The sequence below is a fragment of the Dermacentor silvarum genome, chromosome 3 (assembly GCF_013339745.2).
Source record: "Dermacentor silvarum isolate Dsil-2018 chromosome 3, BIME_Dsil_1.4, whole genome shotgun sequence".
Lineage (NCBI taxonomy): Eukaryota > Metazoa > Arthropoda > Arachnida > Ixodida > Ixodidae > Dermacentor > Dermacentor silvarum.
The window spans coordinates 181692808-181714956 of NC_051156.1; the positions used below are offsets into that span (position 1 = coordinate 181692808).

Below are 22149 nucleotides of genomic sequence, written 5' to 3' on the forward strand. Positions count from 1 at the left end.
ACCGGACACGCTCGGCGCTGCGACAGAATGCTTGCAACGCACACTGCTTGGATAGCTCTCGCTGAGTATCGACGGGCAGGCAGCTAGCGGAGAGGCTTCGTGCGCTAGCTCCAAGACAACTGGAAGTAGACTACACGACGTCACATCATGACGCAGAGCCAATGAAGACTGTGGGGATTGAGGGAGGCACCGGCGCCATTGCGCGGGCTTCACCTATTCTGCCGTCCCTCGCCTATCCCCGCCGCACCCAACCGGTTCCAGTGGCGGCGTTCCACACGTGGTGGTTGTGTTCACGTCTTTTCACCTTGCTGGAACCGTCATACCTTCAGCTTCAGCATCACATACACAAATACAGTGAAAGCTCGTTAATTCGCACCTCATTAATTCGAACTGTCGGGTTAATTCGAACTGATGGTCATGGTCCGGCCACAATATATAGGCGTCTATGGGTTAACTAACTCATTAGTTCACGCGCGCATCGGCTCCTCTATCGATAATTCGAACTGCGCGCCGCTGCGTGGTGGTATTTTATACTGCCGCCGCAAGCTTTCAAGGCTCAACGATAGATGGCGCAAGCGCAGCGGCGTCACTGTCGTCATTGCGCTCGCTCTTCGCATCGTGTGGTGGTTCGTGCCGGACGTGTCTGCGTAGTCTCCGTGTCCTTTGTGTGCCGCACATTAAGTCGCTAGGCCTCGTGTACGTCAGAGCTACGAAGTCGTTCGGTGCCGTGTCGCTACGATGTGACGCTGCTCACGGCCTTGCATATGTTGGTGCGGGCCTGGGATCAGGTCACGGCAACAACTGTTGCCAATTGCTTCCGCCACAGTGGCTTTTGTGTGACCAATGAGGGCACAGCTTGCGAGCCCGACGAGCGCGAGGCCGTGGTCATTCCTGCCGGATTGCGGGATGCACTGGAGGACGTGACCTTCGACGACTACGTCGATGCAGATCGCTGTGCAGCGGTCTGCGGCACAATCACCGACGATGATATCATCGCGCAGGTGACTGGTGGAGTAGCGCCCGTCGTCGATGTAGGTGCGGATGACGAAGAGGATGATGCACCCACGCGGCCCTCAGCTTTGGAACTAATGGAGGCTATGCGTGTCGCGCGTTTATTCTTTAGCTTCGAGGAAGACGCAGAGGATGCTTTCTGCCACGTTCGCGCGTTGGAAAACAAGGCTATGGCGATCGCATTCAAAGAAGAGAAACAGACAGTGATCACGGGTTATTTTCGCAAGTAAATATTTTGAGTGATTTTCCAACAACCCGGTCTCAATTCCTGCTGTTTTTTCAATGAATTTCGTTAGTTCGAATTTCGGTTTAATTCGAAACCATTGGGCGTCCCCGCGAAATTCGAATTAACGAGCTTTTACTGTAACCAAGAAAGCCGCAGTACCAAAAGACACTTTAGCATGCTACCAACAGGTGCGTGCCTTACCTCCCTGCCCGCCCTTTGCGCTGTTGAGCATTTGCCATCGACACCCACTCAGCGTCCAGAGTGGCGAGGTTTTTGTCAACATCGAAGTTGGACATCTTGATCTTGCCACAGTCGATCACGTACACAACATCATTGATGGTGATACTGAAATAGGACAAGTATAAACAGCATGACGATCACACGTGCACACACATCTGCTCATTTTGGCATTTATGAAAGCCGCTGGTGCACATTAACTCATACGAGAATTAAGCAGTAAACCCTTGTTAACTCGAACTCTGATATCGTAAAAAATCAGTTAAGACAAAAATTTTTTAAAGCTGTGGTGTCAACATGTGTTTTTCACCTCTTGCAAATTTTTTTGCCTAACTCCGGATATCTTAAAATCTCGACTTTGAAAATACCAGGAGAAAGGTAACAGGGCAGCATCGCTCGCACTCACTTTTCACCCGGAGGTATCTCGTTAGCCGAGCCAGATGCAGTGCTGGGCAGCGCTCTCCACCTATCTTTCCCCCTTCTTTCTGTGTATCACCGCCCTCACGCACTTGCTCGGCTGCTCGCTGGCACTTTGTTGTGGCCTCATGCAGCAGCAGTGAACTGGAAGTCTTTTTTTTTCCCCCTCTCATTTAAGATGCTGTCAGAGATGCATCAATGTGATCACTGTGTATTATGTGTGACCTTCAGCAAGATGATCGGAATTTTTGAGCACGCGCTGTGCTCAAAAGAAGCCAGCATGCAAGCCCATTTCAGTGATATCACGGCTTGATAAGGACACTCACTCCATGCTAGCGCGACAGTGCAATGTAAGTGGCACGTCATTTGTGGGTGCCTGCTAAGGGCCTGATAATGGACCTTTCCAGAAATGCGCACGCACCTTTAGCGGCGGCCGCAAGGCAGCACTATCGGAAGTCAGAGAACCGGCCACTGTGGCCACCGGAGACTTGCCTGTTAGCCTTGCCTGCAGCGTGCACACATTTCTGGAAAGGTCCACTGGACTATTCCGTAGTTCAGTTTAGGTTTTAGAAACGAAATTGTTCAGAATTCATTACAATGCAGAAAGAAACAGCGTCTGCTTTTTGGATGTCTGGAACCGAACGTACTCGGATGAATGGCTTCGAGTATGGCATTAAGATCAATCATCTTGACTCTGTGCCAAGCATGCTATCTTGGCACAGCGCCAGCAGTGCCGCTGCACGTAGATGCTGACATGTCCTGTGCCAATGCACGGAAAAGTGACCGAGAATATTACTAGCGGCATTTTGCAGCATGAATAGAGCACAGTGTGCCGGCGAACACCTAGTTGAATTTCTGACAGATGATCACACCGCAGCAGGGCAGCAGAAGTGGTAAGGGTTTGGTATTCGTGCCCTTTTGCTGTGACAACATGCGGCGCGCAACTGCAAGCGATATCTCGTTTCTCTAGAGCAAACTGCCCCGTGAAAAGGGTCTATATAGAGCAACTACTGGGTGTGAAATTATACGACATTTATAGATCTAGCATGGAATACCAAACTGACACTACATATGTGATGATGAGAAGATTATAACAGTGCCTCAAGACCAGCAAATTTATTTTGTAAGCCCAGCCTGCATCAAACAACAGCTAAATAGTAGTACAGCACATTAGCATGATTTAAAACAAAGAGTGTCAAGTTTCTCGATAAATCCACTAATTGGTGTACATAACAAACTTATGCAAATATATAGTACTATACATACTAATGTAAAATGCCAATTTCTTTTCTTAGCATTGAAGATAAGAACTAGATAGGCAGGCGAAACTACCTTGTTTCTGCAATGTTGGTGGCAAGAACAATTTTGCGAACTCCGGAGGGAGGTCTGTCGAACACTTGTCTCTGGTTGACAGTTGGCATCATGGAGTGCAGGGGAATTATCAGCGATGAACCTGACAAGACAGAGATGCACTAAGTCACCAGCACAATAATGAATATGGTGGGAGGAGGTGAGGGGGAGGGGGGGAGGATGCAAGCACACATGGAATACTGCCACTAAGTAGCCTACACAAAGTATGGAACTTCTCGCGGCAAGGTAGAAAGCTGGGCGAGTTGGAATTGACGCATTCTATGAATCAGCACGGAAGATGATGGCATCATTAAGAAAGAAAGGACACACGACGAGCACCTTTTTTAGTGTCGCTTTCGTTTTCCGCGCTGATTCAAAGTATATAACGTCTTACCTCGAAGACTTGAATCAGCTTTCAGACGTTTGTTCAGCTCATTGATTTGCTCCCACCCTGGAAGGAAAACTAGTATTGCTCCTTCCTAAAAAAGACGTGTATAAAAGTCATTAACACTGTGAAAGTGTGCTGAAAGAAATTAAAAAAAACAATGGCAACACAGTTATATACACGTCCTCTTACAGCACAATGACACGAAAATCTCGGCCTCAATCAACTGATAAGACAGTGCACATTGGAATAGTGCCCAGACAAGCACCCGACAGATGGCGGGCGCTCAGCCGCTACAAACCATTCAAGTGGAGGGCATTGGAGAAGCCAGACATAGCAGTTAGTTCACACGCCTGGCCACTATGGCTGCATTGTCTTTGTTTGCCACCACATAGCCAGCGGTGGTGCATCAGACCAGAGAGCAGCCACGGCATGCCCAGCTCAAAAGGCATAAAAGTCAGAAATTGACATGCTGCACGCCTCAGTTGGTAAGCCAGCTGCAAGCTGAAGAGCGGTGTGCTGTTGCCAAAACTAGGTGTTGATGGAGCAAGTGCTCGCTTTTGTATTTTGTTCTCTTGAATGGTGGGCTTGGCGGTTTCACCCAAGCAGCAGTACTCCGACACTCACGCTCGCTCCTATGCATGCGCCAGCTGAATTCGTCCGGTAACACTGATACCTATCCAGCGCTGCCCGTGTGAATGAAAAAACATTGGAAGGACTTTCGTCACTGCGTGACATCATGTGTAGCACTGAATGAATATCGTTCAACGGTTGTCTAAAGGTGCCCGGGCACTGCATAAGACGCCAACATCTAACATTAAAGGAAATACTTTTTTTTAGGGCAAGCAAGAAATAGTAGAAAGTAGCGCACAAAGATCCTCGAAATGAACATATAAAAGCTTCAGTATGCTTACAGGTTTTTTGGTACATATCTCTGAAATCAATGCATGTACCAAGTCCAAGTCTATGCACAGCTCATTCCATTCTGACAAAGTGTCCAAGGTTTTGTTTGAATACCTGAGTGGAAAAAGGTGACAAAAAATGGAGACCATGACAATGTATAAAGCATCAAGCTTGACAGAAGCAAAGTCCCTGAAGCACTGTTTCAAAGTTTTCATACACCGCAAAATGCAAGACAGCTGCCTTGAAAAGGCTCCGCAAGGCTATATTGACGTGTGCATTAGTGACTGATAACGAACTGATAGAATGACAGCACCTTCATTTTTGTTATGATAAATAACATTCATATAATTGGAATAGTATTTTCCACATGTCTGATATACTTCATGAAAACACTCTTTTACCACGTGTTTTAGCATGCCTTAACTAACAAAAGAATTAAAGACACGTAACGAAGAGACTTTCAAGTTATTCTGCAGTCTACTGTAATCTTCAATCTGTCCTCGTACTTTTCTTAATTTCACCTGACAGCATTAGTCCCTTTCATTTTTCTTTTCTAAGTCATTGTTAAAGGAAAGATGATCATGTTTCTTATCATTTCATGTGTAAACAAATTCTTAAATCTGGTCAAGGATATGGTTAAGAGTAGAAGGAGCAACAACCAGTATAATAAAAATTAGACTAACTTTTAAAACAGTTCTTTCTTGTTCGTTTACAAGCTGCCAAAGTCAACCATTTTCTCAATACCTCAAAGTTTGTTCAACTTCACAATTTGTGTCACAGTCTTCCTTCATCAGTCACACTAAATTTACCAATACATAATCTATCTTGAACAGCAATTCAAACCTGTTATTCATAAAAAGCTGTAATTAATCGAGAATAAAGGTAACCAGTACCAGATAGTTATTATTCTGTTAGATTACTGAAACTTCAAGGGAGCACGTTTTCTTTTGAAATCTTTTTCTGCTCTCACACCACTAAAGAGGTTTGAACACCATAATTAAGACAAGTAAGCATTGTGCATGGCACAAGGTCATAATCATCATAATCATAACGTTTATTTTACTTGCTCTCATTGCATGGCAGAAAGTGTACGAAGCGCCTCAAATGCAGAAAAAAGAAAAGAAGTCAACCAGAGGTGTGAACCACTCTGGCCTCTTCTGAATCTACTCACTTTCCTTCGAGGCTTCGAATAAACGGCATGGCATCTTGACGCATGTTCTCAAACTCCTTTCTGTCTCTGCGACGAATACCAGCGTTGCGAGAAAACACACTGTTTCCTCGGTACCTGCCAAAGAGCAAGAAACATATTTATTTATTTAAAGATACCTTACAGGCCCCTCGAGGTATTGCGTAAAGGGGGAAAGTACAATCAAATATAATGTATACAATAATGAGAATACACATGCAGTGATGCTACTGCGGACTTCCGATTTGGAGCAATTTTTGGAGCATGAGAAATTTCATTTTGGAGCACTTTGGAGTAGGCTATAGCATCTGGGAGCAGCTGATTTTTCACATCCTGAAGTATTTCGAAAAAGCGAGTAGCTTGGTAAACATTTACATACATTGCAGATCTCGTGGAGAAAAAGAATGCTCTTCTGTGCATGCGACACACACACACACACACAAATTGATAACGTTTCATGTATTGCTAGTTTTCCCAAATGTCATTCGGTATATCCAGAAACAGAAATGATGGACACATTGGTAGCATGCAGTTATTATAATCGCAAGTCATGCTGCGCTTCAAACAAGACACAGTAGAACCCCGCTGTAACGTTCCCGGGTGCTGCGTTTTCCCGGCTGTTACGTCGTTTTCGGCCGGTCCCGGCATAGCTCCCACAGGACCCAATGCATTGGTAACCCCGCTGTTGCGTCGCAAATCTGGGACCGTTCCCGCATCATGTGTTGCGAACTGCCACCCCGCGCGACGGCCTGAGCGGCCATTTTGACTTTTCATGTGGCTTGGCTTGGTGGCTTGACGACGGGATTGGCTGGCCAAAATGCCGGGGGCGACACCTATGACATAATTTCGGTTTCCGCCAGCAAAAGCATGGCCTTTGAGATCCGTATTTGCTATCTAAAGAGGGTGTCTATGACGCGTTGGGGCCCTAAAATTGGTTTTGGCACATAGATGTTCCGTATAAAGTCCAAGGGCGGTAGCACTGTCTCCGTGCGCCGTATTCTGTATGTGCGAGTGAAGGCGTGCGAGGGGAGCCGACGACCACGGCCAAATCTCGCACGCGCAAGAAAGAAAAGCAGGGAGGAAGCGCGCCTTCTTCCGTCAAGTCCAGCGGCTTAAGGCAAGTGGCTATCCTGCACAACTGCTGTCATCCTTGACGGAAGCTTTATTGCAAGAGGTTCGTTCCTCCATGAAACAGCGCGAAGTGGTTGAGGACTTAACCAAGACTGTAGCGATCTCGTACATACATGGTGTGTCCCATCGCATCAAAAAAACCGCAGGCCGGGCTAGTGTAAAGGTGGTGTTTACCGCACATAACAAGTTGGGAAGGCTGTGCAAAAAAGTCAACGAGAGCCGGAGAACACCTGGACTGTGCAATAGGCAACATGTCGCCAAGCCTGTAGATTGCAATACCAATGTAGTGTATTTCATTCCCACCTCTTGTGGCCGCATTTACATAGGGCAAATGGGACGTTGTATCAATGATCGTTTGTGTGAGCATGCGTACTGTGTCAAGATTAAGACTGGCAGTAATCTGGCTGTTCATTGTGCAAACTGTGACTGTTCACCACTCCTAGATAACACACGTGTGTCGAGAAGGTACAGCAATCAGATGGCCAGGGAAATCTTTGAGGCCTTTTCAATGTGTCAGTTAGGAGCCACCTGTGTAAGTGCCCCATCTTTAGCTCTTTGCGATAAAGAACTTAGGTTCCTCAGGAGTTAATCAGTTTGGCCTGTGTCCACCATGCGTATTGTTAAATTTGTATTTTTTTATGTTTTTGACGCATGCGCATCAGGAGTTAACTGACGATGACTCGCCTTCCCTTTTCTCTTTTTTTCTCTTTCAGCCCGTTGCGAATTGTATATATTTGCGCAGGCTTCAATAAAGGTGTTGTTGGCAGTCAGCGCTCGTCCTGTGTTCTCTCTTGTCCGTATTTTTGGCGCTGTTTTAAATATGAACTATCATCTTGTCCAATGTTTATGTCACTTCCTTGCTTCCAAAAGATCTGTTCTCAGTAAAAGTGATGCTTTGGACGTTTTTAAGCACTTATTTACCACTCCAGCTTGACTCAATGCATGTCTTTCCTGTAATGTCCTCTATCCCGTTACAGGGGTAAGAAGGTGCACAACACAAAACCAGAAAAAAAATTATCACTGAGCACCATTGTCTGTTACCATTATCCAAGAGAACTACAATGATGACTTCCAAATTAAAAGGGGTAACAAGGGGCACCATTCTGCAAACACATGGGAAACTAATTACTATCAGTGAATGTTGCCGCACTGCCCCTCTGACTAACTTTTCACTGACCGAGAAGTTATTCATCGTGCTGCCAAACGTGAAGCTTCGGAATGGAATGCTGGCCATGGCAGCTGCATTACGCCGGAGGTGAAAGGCAAGAACACTAACGTACCTACTTAAACTTAGGTGCATGCTATGGAAAACCATGCGATGAAACTTAATACAAAGCACTTCACTGCAGCGCCTCCCATAGCCAGGGTGCTCCTTTTAATTTCATCAAATTCATTGAAAGCCCCCAATCAATGCTTTCTGGTTTTCTCCAAGGAGAGTAACATTTTCTAAGCTGGTGCTAAGGGGGCAACGCATGGTGGTGAACTTGCCATGTGTGTTTAGAACACAGTGCAAAATAAGGAATGTTGGCTGTGGGCCATTTAATATACAATGAAAATTTTCCAATTACTAGCCAGCCTGTTTCTTCTTGCCTTAAAGATGAGAGTCTATTACAAGAAATAAAATAATGTGCTGACAAGTTGGCTTATACTTCTGTGTTGTTCGATGTCATGACGAAGCTCGACATATCATTTGTGCTGTGCCAAAATGGTAACTTAGCAATTCATATTGATTAATCGCCACTTCTTCTGTTCAACTACTTCGATGGCTTGCTAAAAGCAGTGACTGCCCACATCAAGCCACGTGCGTGTGAAATGGGCTGCCATTGACCAACAGTGCAACCATGAAGTAGCCATACCCAATTTGTTCAAGAACATCTTCGAGGTAGATCACTTCCACAGGAAATGTGATGCCCGGTATTTCTAACCGTGGGCAGTTACCTGGGGGTATAAAATTGAAAAAGTACGTCAGGTGCACACATCGAATGACAAAAACATATTGCAACAGAAAAATGGGTAACAATGCAAATAACACATGCATTGCAGCAGCACTTTTTGAAGTCTCAATTGATGCGCATGATAACCCAACGGTGGGTCACTTATCATACTCCTCTGGTATGTTGTGATCCACCGGTGAGCCACCAGAAAGTTGCGCTCTTTTGAGACTTCCTCAAGGTGCAGAGAGATGACGCCACAATGCATTAAATCAGAAGCAGCAAGAATAGCTTTTTTTTTTTCTTTTTTTTCCGTTGATTTCTAGCAAAAAAATGTCGCTTTCAGGCTGCAGAAAAGCCCTGCACAGCCGCACAGAGGGAATGACTGCCATGACCAACCAGTGACCCCCATCACAGTGAAGGTGTTAACGTATCTGATAATGCTTATCCTAAAGCGAAATGCATTCTCTATGAAACACAACATTTTTACAGGTACTAAATAGTCACAAAAGTTTACGAGACACGGGATTAGCAAATACACAAAGCCTAGGCCCACTGCCTCAAATTCAAGGTAACAGTGCATAGCACTCTGATCTATTTGAAGTGCCATGCCTTAACAGTGCAGAAATTCACGCTTTTGCTGCCAACTGCACATATTATACATTGCTTCTTGACAATATTCTCAGGCAGCCAGTTGATAGGTACTAAAATGCCAGTGCTTCACTCAGACAGTGTGTGCTTCAATGCAGCACACAGAGTATTGTTGACACTGTTGTTTACACTGTATTCAGCATTGAATTGTTTTTTAATTTTTTTTATTCTAATCTCGGATTGTGTTAGCCTCTTTCTCTATGCGACACCATTGTAACTGTACTGCATATTTTGTGTAACCCTCCTGCTTGGACCGAGAAGGTCTGCAGTATATTGAAAAAAAATAATAATAAATGCGCATTTACCAGTAATAAAAGCAACTTGTCAATAACAAAAGCACCATGTAGAAATGACAGCAGGTGATAGAAGTAGTTTGCTTCTAATGTCATTTGTATGCATTTTAGGCAAAAGGAATTCAAACTAAGATAACGATTTGGGGGAGCCGGTCCAGGTTCATGACATGAATGCAGTGCAAAGCAATGAAATGCAAAGCACCTGCGTGTTTACATCTTTCCACTAACCACACACCTATCTTCCTGCACTTCAGTGCTTTGCACTGCATTCACATCACAAAAAGGCATTCCACAATGTTTGTGCAGCAAAACGACAGCTGCCTTTTAAATTTTATTACAGTGTGTGGAGATGGGTTTGCACAAGGCTTACCCTACGAGCGACGGTGAGGAAAGGGCACGACGCTCCTCCACTCTGCAACGCACAAAGGCGCTACGGCAGGGTTCGTCGACTCTCCGACACGGCGCAGAGAAGGCTCCGGAGTCAGATCGCCAACAAACACGGGTTTATTCACCCAAGGTACAGCTCAGTGCTACAGTCACGGCGCTTACGGGCCAAGGCTCGCCGCAAGACCGACCGAGTACGCGCGCCCGCTGCGCTAGGGCTAACCGGGTAGCGGTCCACCAAGCGCGATAACGAGGAGTTGCGAGAACAAAGGTCTCATGTAACCACCTCGTTGCGAGCCTGTGAGCCTCTGCCGCGGCGAGGAAGCGCTCAGCGGACGAGAGCTCGGGTGGAGAGGGTGCCCGGGGGCCGTCGCGCGGGAGGCCAATCAGGGCGTGTCCCGGTGACGTGTCTCGCGGGGCAAGTCCCATCCCGGCGGGGAGAAGCACGGTTTGCGCGGGAAAGTAAGTCCGGCGCGCTCGCCATGTCCGCCATGTTGCCGTTACGGCGGCGGTTCCCGGGGATCGAGCTAAGCGCCACGCGCGAGCTAGGGGACGAGGCGTGGGAAGGCACCTCGATCCCCACAAGTGCAACCACAAAGTAAACAATACAGCTGTGCAATCATACTAACCAAAGTAGCCAGAGAAGAGTTCCGCATTGATCGTTGCGCTCATGAGTATCACGCGCAGGTCAGGCCTCACAGTTAGCAGGTCTTTTAGGATGATGCTGAGAAAGTCAGTCTGCAAGTCGCGTTCGTGAACCTCATCGAGTATCACGTGAGAGGCTCCCATAATGTACCTGGGAAGGAATGTCACACAGTAAATGTATGTTGCAATGCCAAGAACACGCTATGCCATGAACGACCATGGCCTGTAATATTGGGCAACACACTCACGGGTCACCCTGAAGCTGCTGCAAAAGAATTCCAGTGGTGCAGAAGAGGATAGAGCCACGGTCTCTAGGTGCTCTGCTGAATAAAAAGAAAGAGAAAAAATACATAAGTTGTAGGAAAACCTCTAGTAAACACTGTTAAGCTCCTAGCTCTAGCTACAATTTGTGGGGCTAACAACCATGTCTATGCTTTGAAGGGCAGCAGTGCTCAATCAGACTTCAAGACTTAACAATGCACAGGTGCATCATTCTTGCAATTCCACGCACAATACATTCAATGCAGGGTTGATGCCATACAGAATGCACTTATAAATTGCGTCCTTTTGGATAGGAGCTGTCTTTCCTTTTCTCAAGCAATGTACACTTGCAACGTTAACGCACTAACAGCTACACTGCGGGTGTGGATCTTGAATAATCTCCTCGATGATTATAACCAGATTAAGTGTTCCCAACAGCAGATTTCTATAAAGTTAGTGGAGTTGCTTACTTTACAAACCTCATCACAATCGGCCACATTCTCCTGCAAGCATGTCAAGATGTGTTTTTTCACAGTGACATCATAAGATGTCACACAAGTTACAGCTGTGAGGACGCCATATAAACATGGCTTGCGAAAGTTACAAAAAAAAAAGCCTAATTCTTCCTGCTTTAAAGTTAGCGTTCTTTGTCACTAGAAGAGATTTCCACAATTATCTGAGCCATTTTACCACACTGCTTAGGTGTTGAGACCCCTTTTGAATGCACATGAAGGCACAAGGAAAAAAAATTTAGTATGTGCACCAATGATTTTTATTCAAGCCCTGCAAGAAAATCCTGACTATTGCATAAATTTCCCTTCAACAGCAGCTAACTGAGCTGCGTTCTCACTTTTCTGAAATTAGCAATTTGGTGGCTGCCTGCCTGCCAACTGTGTTGGCATATTATAAAATGCGGCAATATTTTGGCAGAGATTTGCTTAGTTACCATTCCAGCCGTATGTGATAGCCAGCCGAGTCCCCGCATCGCTCCGCCCGCTCAGCTGCCACCCGCTCTGCTACCTGCAACATAAGATTCACAGCATTTGCAAGACAGCCGAGAAAACACAACTACTCTTGTAATTGTGTCTCACCAGCCACCATCGTTTCATCAAGAACATGAGAATAAAATGCTTCAGCTCGTTTAATACCCCAGCAAATTTGACACATTGTTGCATAGCAAAGCCATGCAAACACTACATATGGATTAAAGCAAGCCTTCAATCAATTGCTTTTCTCGTCACTGTCACTGGAGATGCACAAATCTACAGCATGTGATGTTGCAAAGCGTCAAGATAGAACCCAACAACCAGCACAAATATATTATCAGAGCTGCCAGCCATATTCGCACATAGAAATTAAAAACGAGTTGACATAAGATCTTTCACTGTAGCATTTTCGCCAATGAGTGGCAACTGCATCTAATGGGTATTTATAAAATAATTAGGTACATAAGTTGCACTACACTACACACTGTGAATAAGGCTACTGTGCAAAAGCTAAAATATATTTCGCTTTCAACTTACTTGTTTCGCTTAATAGATACTGATGGACTAGTTGGTGAGTCATGATATTGATAAAGCAGCGCCAGGGGCGTAGCCAGGGGGGGGGGGGTTGGGGGGGGTTCAAACCCCCCCCCCCCCCGAAATTTTTCCGCAACCCCCCCCCCCCCCCCCGCCCCGCTTACCGACAATTTGTTCTCGTAGCTTCGCGCTGACATAATTCAAGGAACCGGTGCTACTATCACAATTTCATTCCTGGGCGCTTCCGTTTGGGTTGGCAATTTCCAGCGAATCATTTCTGCATATGGAAAAAAACTGTCACGGTGTTTGTCAAGGCTTTGACACTTTCTGAGGTGTTGGGCTAGTATGTGGCGGCCGCATTCTGAAGCAACAAATGCGGCAGCCGCATTTTAGATGAAGGCGAAAATGCTCGAGGCCCGTTTACTTAGGTTTAGGTGCACTTTAAAGACCCCAGGTGGTCGAAGTTTCCGGTATACATTTCCACCGCTTCCCTTCAGGTGCCGGTTAGGCCGCGCTCACGCGGGATCTTAGGCTACGTTCACACTTGGTCTCGGAGCTGCCTCAAGCGGCAAAATCTTGCAAACATACACCCGCCTAGGCGGCCAAACAGGCAGAAAAACAAGCGGCGAGCCAAATCGATCTCGGACCGTTTTTTTTTTTTTTTTTTTTTTTTTTGCTATGGCGAAGCGGAAAGTTGTTCTGCTCGACCGGAAGCTACACTAGCATGTAAACAAGCGGTCGTAAAATTGAACATGGCACCAAAAGTGTACGCTGCAATGCTGATCGACGCGATCAAGAACCACCCCTTGCTCTGCAAGAGTGGTACTAAAACATACTGTCAGCAATACTCGCGATAGTATTCAATGTCGCGCGACCGGAGGTGCGGCAACGAAGCCTTGGCGTGACCCAACTTCTCGCGCTTTTGCAAAGCCAGGCGAACCCACCACCGCCGTTTCCGAGGTGTCCGCGTCTTCCGTTTATTCATTGTCCATTTCTAGAAAACAAGTAGGTAGAAGTATAAAAGCAATTTCCTCTTCCACTTCCATGGCAGACAATAGTTAGGCAGATTCCTCGTTGGCGCTCACTAATTCGTGCACGTGCACAGTATGTTGCAGAAGTCGCGGGGTTCTTTTCTCGTTGCGACGATAGATTGCGAGCGTAGGTCTCACGTAGGACGTGCAGGCTTTGGCGAGCCCCAACACAAGGGCCAGCCCGGGTTTTAGCTTTGGTGTTCCCGTTGCCGCTTTGGTGTCCTGGCGGCGCCGACAATACGAAATGATGAAATGTTATTACAACTTGTAAATAAAAGCTATTAAATAAATATAATCACGCCTAGGCACCAACCTGCGACTCAGCGCTACCGCGCCCGTGTCAGGAAAATCACGGAACGCCGAGGAATTAACCGAAGGTCGCAGATGACACGCGAAGTTGCGCAAAATGATCACTTTCGATGACGGGTGGGTCAATGAATGAACATACCGCTCGAAATAATGCGATAATGAGCGCCGCCACGCCGACAAACGTACGCAGACGAGATGGATGTGGACGAAAGCGGCAGCGGCAGTAGCAAAACAAATGTGAACAACTTGGACATGCGCGGAAAAGATTTTCCGGCCGCTTTGGCCTTTCCGCCCGCTTGCCGCTTCCCAAGTGTGAACGTAGCCTTAGTCTGCGCGCGAAACGTCTCTTGTTTGCGATTGCGCCCCTACAGAAGGCTGGTAGTTACTGTTGTGTTGCTGAATCCCAAACCAGCAATTACGTAAGGCTGGTAGTTGCTGTTGTGTTGTGGAATCCCAAACCAGCAATGTACACACGAAGGGGTTGATGCCAGCAGTGAAATTCCACCGACTCGCAACAGAATGCACGAAATTTAGACAGCCGACAAGCATGGATTGCTGCTGTGCGCAGTACAGCGTAAGTAAACTCTTGTTGCAGGCGCTGACAGTTCTCGCCGGATTCACGTGTCCTGAGAAATTGATTATGTGCACTATGCATTGAACAATACCGGAGTTCATTCCTGCATCACTAGTACACCAACCAGTCGAGATTCTGTGAGGTACGAGGCCGCTTCCTGTTTGCACCGGCGTAAGTGAAGCAGAGATGAATTGCACGCACTACTTAAAATGCGTACACATGCAATATCTATGCTGTGCGGTGAAATATTCTGTACAATTCTGAATCTGTTGACGTAAAGGCAAATGACGGCTGCACGCTCGCACACAGCGGAAGACACAGCGGCCCAGGCACTTGCCGCAGGAAATGCAACCCTCTCATATGAGGGAGCAGGGCGACGAAAGCTCCGGAAAAAAAAGACGCGTTTTTGCGTGTACTTAAGTTTTCTAGTGGAAAGACGCAGCGAACAAGCTATTGCTACGGGAGTAGGTATAGCCTGGTATAGCCGGCCTTGACTTGTGAAACGCACTTCACCCCGACGAGGACGACGCCATCTACGCTTAACGAAAATTAACAATTAATTATCTCTTCTCCGATCGGGCGGGTCGTCTCAATCATGCGTATTCGAAGACTGGTCCATTCAGTGGCGCGATGAGAGACCGTTGCTCCAAACGCCCACTGTACCTGTCGTACTTACTGTATTTTACTGAGCTTACTTCACTTTTCACTTGAGTTCTTCACAAGCACACGCGAGGGGGGGTCCCATGTCTTTGATATACATGTATAGAGTCTGCTTAAACTATCGGATATTTCCTATCGATCAAGTCACGTAGAGGAAAGCAGACGCGTGCCCCCCCCCCCCCGGTCGGGCCGGTGAACCCCCCCCGAAAAAAGTTTCTGGCTACGCCCCTGAGCAGCGCACTTAAAAACAGACATGTTCACGCCCACATGAAGGAGGACACACACAAAAAACTGTCAGCCCTTCCACTGGGGTGGAGATGGAAGACCAGCGAAGTTGTACTAAAGTGGGAATTTGTATTTACAATTATGACTATTGAGATGTGATGGCGTAATTGGTTATTTGAACTATTAAAGAATGAGAGATATATATAATCCGGTGGTTTTCATTTATATAGTGACCACAGGGATCATGGCCTTATGGTCGTTATGATACACCGCCATAGGGTGTACGGCAAAGGTTAGCACGCTCTTCATAAACACGTCAGCAACGCCACGCGCATTCGGTATGAACGCGGGCAAAACTCCGCCGCCATCGACAACAGTTGTGCACGTTGTTTGTGTGACCGGACACAACTGCTGTCAAAACTAAACGCTGGCTACGTGACGGAACGTCTAAACGCCGTTGTCGACACTGTTAGGGGAGAGGCGGGCAAGAGCCCTGAGAGAGTCGGCGGCACAGGCGGCAGGGCTGCGCGCATGCGCCGCAGTGGGAGAGCGGGCACGCACATGCAGTCTAGGGTGCCTCGATGCCCTCCTCGGCCACCGCTCCCCTTCCACTGGGAAGTCGCGTTTGCTCTCCACCGTGTGTTCGCTCCCCGTGAAAGTGCTCGTCCCTCGCCCTCCCTTGTAACCTTTCACTTGCACATACAGCATACGGACATTGAGTTTTTTTCTATTGCCGGACGCGACCATCGAAGAGTGAGCCCTTAAATGCTTCGCTGTAAAAATGGTATCATTCTCTGAAAAAGGGCATCGCTATATCGACTTTATTTCGAGAGTGTGCATTTTTAAAAATGTCACCTTTGGCTTCTTTTTTCTGGGTCTTTTTCACGCCTCACTGCTGTCAGAGCTCGTGCGCTTCTCAAGCGACACTACAAAAAAGGCGGTCTTTTAGCAATAAAGCAGTAGTTACAGTCCAGCGCCTGTGTGTGTCCTTCATGTGTGCATGAACGTGTCTGTTTTGAAGTGCGCTGCTTAATCAATATCATTACTTGTTTCAACTGTGGTCAGTGTCTATAACATTATTAGTCTGATGACTACTCCTAACCAACAGCAATGTTTTTTTCACTTTTCCATGACTAACGTCAAACGCAATGCATCAATGGAGTGATGGGCACCCTGTTCGCCAGATTATCAAGTGAATGCAAAATAAAAGCCATGTCCCAAGAAATCATCCCAAATATACCCAAGGTCATCATTGAACTGAACTTAAATATACAACCCCAAAAGAGCTTCGAATCTATTTTGCATTTTCAGCAAAAATTATCTTCAAAGTTCTTTCCCTGGGACAAAAAGAATATGTGAAACCAACAAACCACCTATGGTAGCATAAGCACCAGGGCCGCTATTTTGTAGCGATGCCTTTAAAGTAATAATGCCTTTTCGCACTTATCGCGCTTTGTCAGTGGTCAGAGCGACGGTCCACTCACGATATCAACGTTACAAAATACCGGCTCTGGTTTACAAATACTTTGTCTGTGTGTGCCTTTCTGTTGTGGCGGCCAGCTCGTGCTTCGGTGGAAACCAAGCTTGTCAAATGGTAATTCAGCAAGCGAACCATTGCAATCTTACTGTGCTTCAGCAGTAGTTCGGACTGATTGGCTAATCTAATGAGAGATGTCGGCTTACAACACTGCATCAGCTCTATCCTTACAGGATGCAGCTACAAGATTGCAGGTCACAAAATAAAGCTTCGGCAATTTAGCCACTCATGGCCAGCCTAAATATATACAAGAAATGCGAGCACAAGCTTAAATATAAAGATTGATGTAACAGTTGTGAACACTACTCACAGATATTGCACTAATTCGGCGCGGTTGAGTGCAGATGACCTTGCAGAGGGACCCCATGCCTTTTTGAATGTACGAGTCCAGTATGAACTGTGGTACCTTGGCAGAGGAAAGCAAGACTGAGTTCAAAACAAACGTAGTACTGTACAGTGAATAACCAAGGAAAGCAGAGAGAAAGAAGCATTGAAGAATCGGGCATGCTTTTCTAACATACTTGCTCACAAGTGCTCACAATTTGACTACAAATGCTACAAGTCAACCAATAAAGATATTATGCGGATCCAACGCACTGTGACAATCAATCTAAGCAAAGCTTTCTCTTGGTGCTTGTGAGGAACACGGTTCTTGTGCAGCAACAATTCATAAATATGGAACACACAATCATGTTGGGCAAATTTTCAATGGAGACTGCTTTACTCAACATAAACTTCTAGTGCTCCAACACCACAGACATGTCTGACAGACACCCAAGTCTATCATACACATTACTCGCCAAACCGAGCTTATCCTGCATGTAGTGTTTCGCAATGTACTTGTCTGCATCCATAATCACCCCAGTCCGGTTCTGCTGTTGTCTCATCCCTGCATGTCGTTGATGGCCAGCTTCGTGTTAAAGAGCAAGTGTGCACTCACACTTCCAGCCATTTTCTTTGCAGCGTATCAATGCAGCTCCACTTCGTGTTTCTGGGTGAAATGTTCACTGACGGGTGCTGCTTCACTCCACATTTACGAGCCAGCATGCTTTCACACTCTAAAGCACAATTTGCTGTGAAACACCGACATTCCTGCTATTCTTTATGCTTCTTTCGAGCCTCCTCCGCACTCAGTACATGCCGAGTAACATTGTGCAAGACAGCAGCCGCAAAGAGGGAGAAGAGGCAAAGAAAGTTTCATTTTAAAGGCGGTAATATGTTTAATCGAACCCACAAGCAAGCTACCGCTACCACATGGCCAACATGGATAGCTCAAGCCCCAACCCTTCGTGACCCATCGTGTAAGACAAAAGCCGGAATACGCAAAGTGGGAGAAAGAGGCAAACAAAAAGCTCGCGATAAAATTAACTTACTTGAGTGGTTTTTCCTGATCCAGTTTCACCACTGATGACCACAACCCGATTGTTCTCAATGACTTCAATTATTTGCTAAGAGACAAAAAAGTGGAATGAAAAAAAAAACAGCAGTCCCATAAGTGTGTGATACATCATACTAAATTAGTGCTTCAATGCTCACAACAAACTTTACGATAACTGTTGAACAGAGAAATGCTGAATTGTGTGCACCCTTTATTTTCTTTAAGTGTCAGCTGGTCACATAAAGAATAAAAGAAAGGGAATGCTTCCAGGGTGTACTGAGGCTTTAACTATTATCTGAGGTAGTGACAGTGTAGAAGTGAAAGCACTAGTAGCATACAGTGAATGAATGGCTCAAACTTTTTATTGGAATGCAAAGTAACACTGAAGCGTTAGTTTGGGTATGGTCAACAGTCAGTGAATTGCAGTCAGCAAGGGTCATTTTCGCATTTTTTCCACTAGCAAGTCGGACATATAGTAATGAACAGCAATGATGCACAACAGATAACACACACAAATAAATTTGTTATCAATGACATAACAGCAGCAAGTACGGCTGCTTTTTTGCATTATTCTACTTTCGTGCGGCTTTAGTGCCCCCCCAAGATAAGAGAGAAACCCCAATGACTGACCAAAAGTGTACTTCCATGCTTTCTAACCACAATGATAGAACAAAAAACTACTGCACAGGCAGAATTCATACCTCTCGCATCGTGTAGGCAGGCAGTTTCTTCCTGAATTCTAGCATGCTTCGATATTCCCGTGACTGTGACTTGGCTTCCAGGCTTTGGTAAAGCTTTTCATCAAGCACAGCAATGCGCTCAAGCTTCAGTTCTTTACCAACGCCCCCTGTGCCAAAACGTGTCGGGGCATTTGAAAGGTACTCCACTGCAACGGCATTGATTGAATTGAGCTGCTCGTGGCTTGAGCCCTCTTCCAGGCTAATGCTGCGAATGATCTGCTGCAGGTCTTGCTGGCTTTCTGGATCAATTGATACAGCAACTTTCTGGAACGTTACAAAATACCTGCGCATTAGGGGCACATGTTTCTTCCGGCTCCATTTTTCAAGTGACGCACATGCAATCATTGTCAGAGGAGTGCAATAGATGAAACCTAAGAAATAAAGGCTTATGGCAGAAAAATAACCAAACATTTGTTGCATCACACTCAAAATCAAAAACATTGTTTAATTTAATGGGAATGCAAATATCAAGCTGATCAAAGACAAACCAACTACATTTTTGTTATCTGATTGTACCACATTCAAGAATGTAATATTTTGTAGTCTTAATGACAAATTTGTGGCCAAGTACAGTGCTCATGGAATGAAATGTGTCTATTTAGAGCTAACTAATGCACAACCTTTCATTTCCACTGTCTGTGTTCATGTGGCATCAGGGTAATTTTTGGTTGTACCATCAGATAGAGTCTGCATCTTCAGTCACCAGATCAAGTTATATGACATGGCATGCTCGAGTAATTGCACATGTGGAGTGCGCTACTTAAACATTCCCTGTCATGTTTCATTACGTGAACACTGTACATTACATTTACATTTCTTGAAAAAGTCACAGAAGTGATCAATGTTTAATGGAGACTCAAAGTACACAATGTTGGGCCACCTGGCCAGGAGTCATAAGCCAATTTGGCACAAGTGAGTGTCCCCTTTCACCGGGGATGAGAAGCCCATTTAAACTCCGCCAAGGATGAAGGCTGCAGCATTTGATAAAGAAAAGGTTTCTCGTAAGAACATTAGCACCGTACCCAAGGCCTTCCCTTGTTCTCCCCTCACTTTTTATACTAGTCCACATCTTTCAAATATCACCTTCTAATTAACACATGATTTCGAGTTCTCCTCACTGATCCAAGTCTGTGCAAGCTACATCGCCTAAACATTTCACGCAATGAAACAAGAAGGACAAAGGGAGAGTTACACAAGACACACGCGTGTGTATTATATATGTTTCCTTTGGCCATTTGGTTTGTGCCATTTGCCGAGTGAACACAAATCAACTATTCCTACTCTCTTACGAACCAGTGAGGATGAAAGCTTCGTTACAGAGACTTTTAACAAAAAAAGTTAAAGGTTGGTTAGAGGTTGGAGAGCTAGTCACCGAACACTTCTGATTTTAAAAATTTAACCGACTATTATGATACTCCCTACTGCGAAATTTGAGCGCAGCTCTATATGTGTTTTTCTTTTGTGATATATTGGCTGGTGTGGACAATCTGTCACGTGCAGCTGTCTCGTGCCGCGCATTGCACCTAGCAGTTGCAGCTAGTTCGCTTGAGTCGAAACTAAACCATGCGCAATTATCACAGTTTTCCATGACATACACACTTCTTTAAATTGTTTATCTTCGTTTGTTGTCACAAATCTGCTTCCAATGAAAAAGAAATATAAAGACAAGTCTGTAGAGCCCCATTGCTTAAGTTACCTGGTGAGCAGCGGCCCATTCTTTTCGAGCTCGGCCCCTGCGTGCAAAGTAAAGGCCAATTTCCTTTCCTCGCAGACCTGCCGGATAGCTCGAGCCAGGGCGTCCACCTCTGCTTTGTCCACCTAAGTGAAAGGCAAGAAAAATCAAATTAACACGTTAGAGCAATGGCTCTGCTGTGCAGCGGTGCATGCATTACACCGACGTCTTTCTGCATGGGACACATTTACCTCTGTTCCAGCCCGAGCCTCTGCCCGAGCCTCTGCCCGAACCTCTCCCTCCCCTTCCTCCACGTCTCTCATGCCGCGAAAACATGACAGGCGCTGTAAAAGAAATAGAAGGTGGATTGTAAAGAGGATGGAGGGGTGAGTAATTGACCATTCATAGCCTCCGCATATCGTTCAACATATGGTACATTTGCACCAGAGATGTCAATAGGCAATTGAGTTATGACGAAACAGTCTTAGTAGCAGCAGACAACATGAAATGCTTATAAACAAGAATGAAACTAAGTGAAAACGCGCATGGTACAGTTCCATCTCATTCTTCGAATATATCACGGCCTTTTTCAGTAGTGCGTCTCTAATGCAATTTACGAGACTACTACAACAGTCTTTTGACATGCGACTATCTACAAGAGTCTCAAAGTGCTCCTCGGCTCAGAAAATCCCCGTATTCGAATGACAGGCTCGTACAGCGGCGGATTTGTACAACTGCAAAATCCTTACGAGAATTAACCGGTCGTTATGTTTTTTTTTTTTTCTTAATTGTCATATCAGACAGTTGCACTGAGCAGTTAACTACTCCTCTCATTTGTCTACCCACTTTCGGATGCAATAGCTCTGCCGCGACGGTCAGAAGTGCGCAAGTGACAGTTCTCAAACCGAAAATTACAGGAATGTTTAGCCAAGTGTCATGTTGGAGTCCAAGCTTGCGGACCATTGCACACACTGGATAATCATCTAATAATTTCGCATCCATTACATGCCCACAAAGCTTTGGGAAAGGTTTTTTTATTCTCAAAAGCATGGAACTAACGATCGACAGTAATATTCAGTGCCGGCGGTGCCCACGTTTCCTCCTTCCGCATAAGACTTGGTTGCCTTTAGCCTACCTGAGAATCGAACGGTGGAACCGACGTGAGTTTTTTCAATGTAACAATCTTGAAGAACTGCCAATCATTTCAGCGACAGACACATGAATGGTTATCGTCAACGCATGAATGAGCGGCGAATGCGCCGACTGCAAAACGAAAACGGCGCAAGGGATAGGTGGCGCAGGCGCGCGCGGCGCGTGTGCAAAACTTCGCAAAGTCACGTAACCATGCGTAACCAACAAAACATTGGCCAAAACTGCTGGATGATCGCTTCACTAGTTGATGGCCACACCACACCAACAAAAATATACAAATTGAAATTAAATTAAATAATATTCTATTAAATTAATAATATTCTATGGCCTGCACATGAAC

General features: G+C 45.7%; 1 protein-coding gene across 2 annotated transcripts in view; it reads right to left on the bottom strand.

Annotated features, from left to right (window-relative positions):
- Window positions 1-21955, bottom strand: part of LOC119446182 (ATP-dependent DNA/RNA helicase DHX36) — a 51343-nt gene extending 29388 nt beyond the window's left edge. For both annotated transcript variants that reach the window (XM_037710543.2, XM_049663963.1), the window contains exons 1-15: window positions 21793-21955; window positions 20909-21001; window positions 20682-20803; window positions 18947-19249; window positions 18241-18315; window positions 17178-17273; window positions 11958-12031; window positions 10999-11073; window positions 10735-10901; window positions 8703-8784; window positions 5701-5814; window positions 4541-4643; window positions 3636-3720; window positions 3224-3344; window positions 1439-1582 (exon numbers count right to left, since the gene is read on the bottom strand). In XM_037710543.2, the coding sequence (XP_037566471.1) occupies window positions 1439-1582; window positions 3224-3344; window positions 3636-3720; window positions 4541-4643; window positions 5701-5814; window positions 8703-8784; window positions 10735-10901; window positions 10999-11073; window positions 11958-12031; window positions 17178-17273; window positions 18241-18315; window positions 18947-19249; window positions 20682-20803; window positions 20909-20993 (1646 nt within the window). In that variant the 5' untranslated portion in view covers window positions 20994-21001; window positions 21793-21955. The remainder of the gene's footprint in view (window positions 1-1438; window positions 1583-3223; window positions 3345-3635; window positions 3721-4540; window positions 4644-5700; window positions 5815-8702; window positions 8785-10734; window positions 10902-10998; window positions 11074-11957; window positions 12032-17177; window positions 17274-18240; window positions 18316-18946; window positions 19250-20681; window positions 20804-20908; window positions 21002-21792) is intronic.
- Between the last annotated feature and the right edge of the window lie 194 nt (window positions 21956-22149).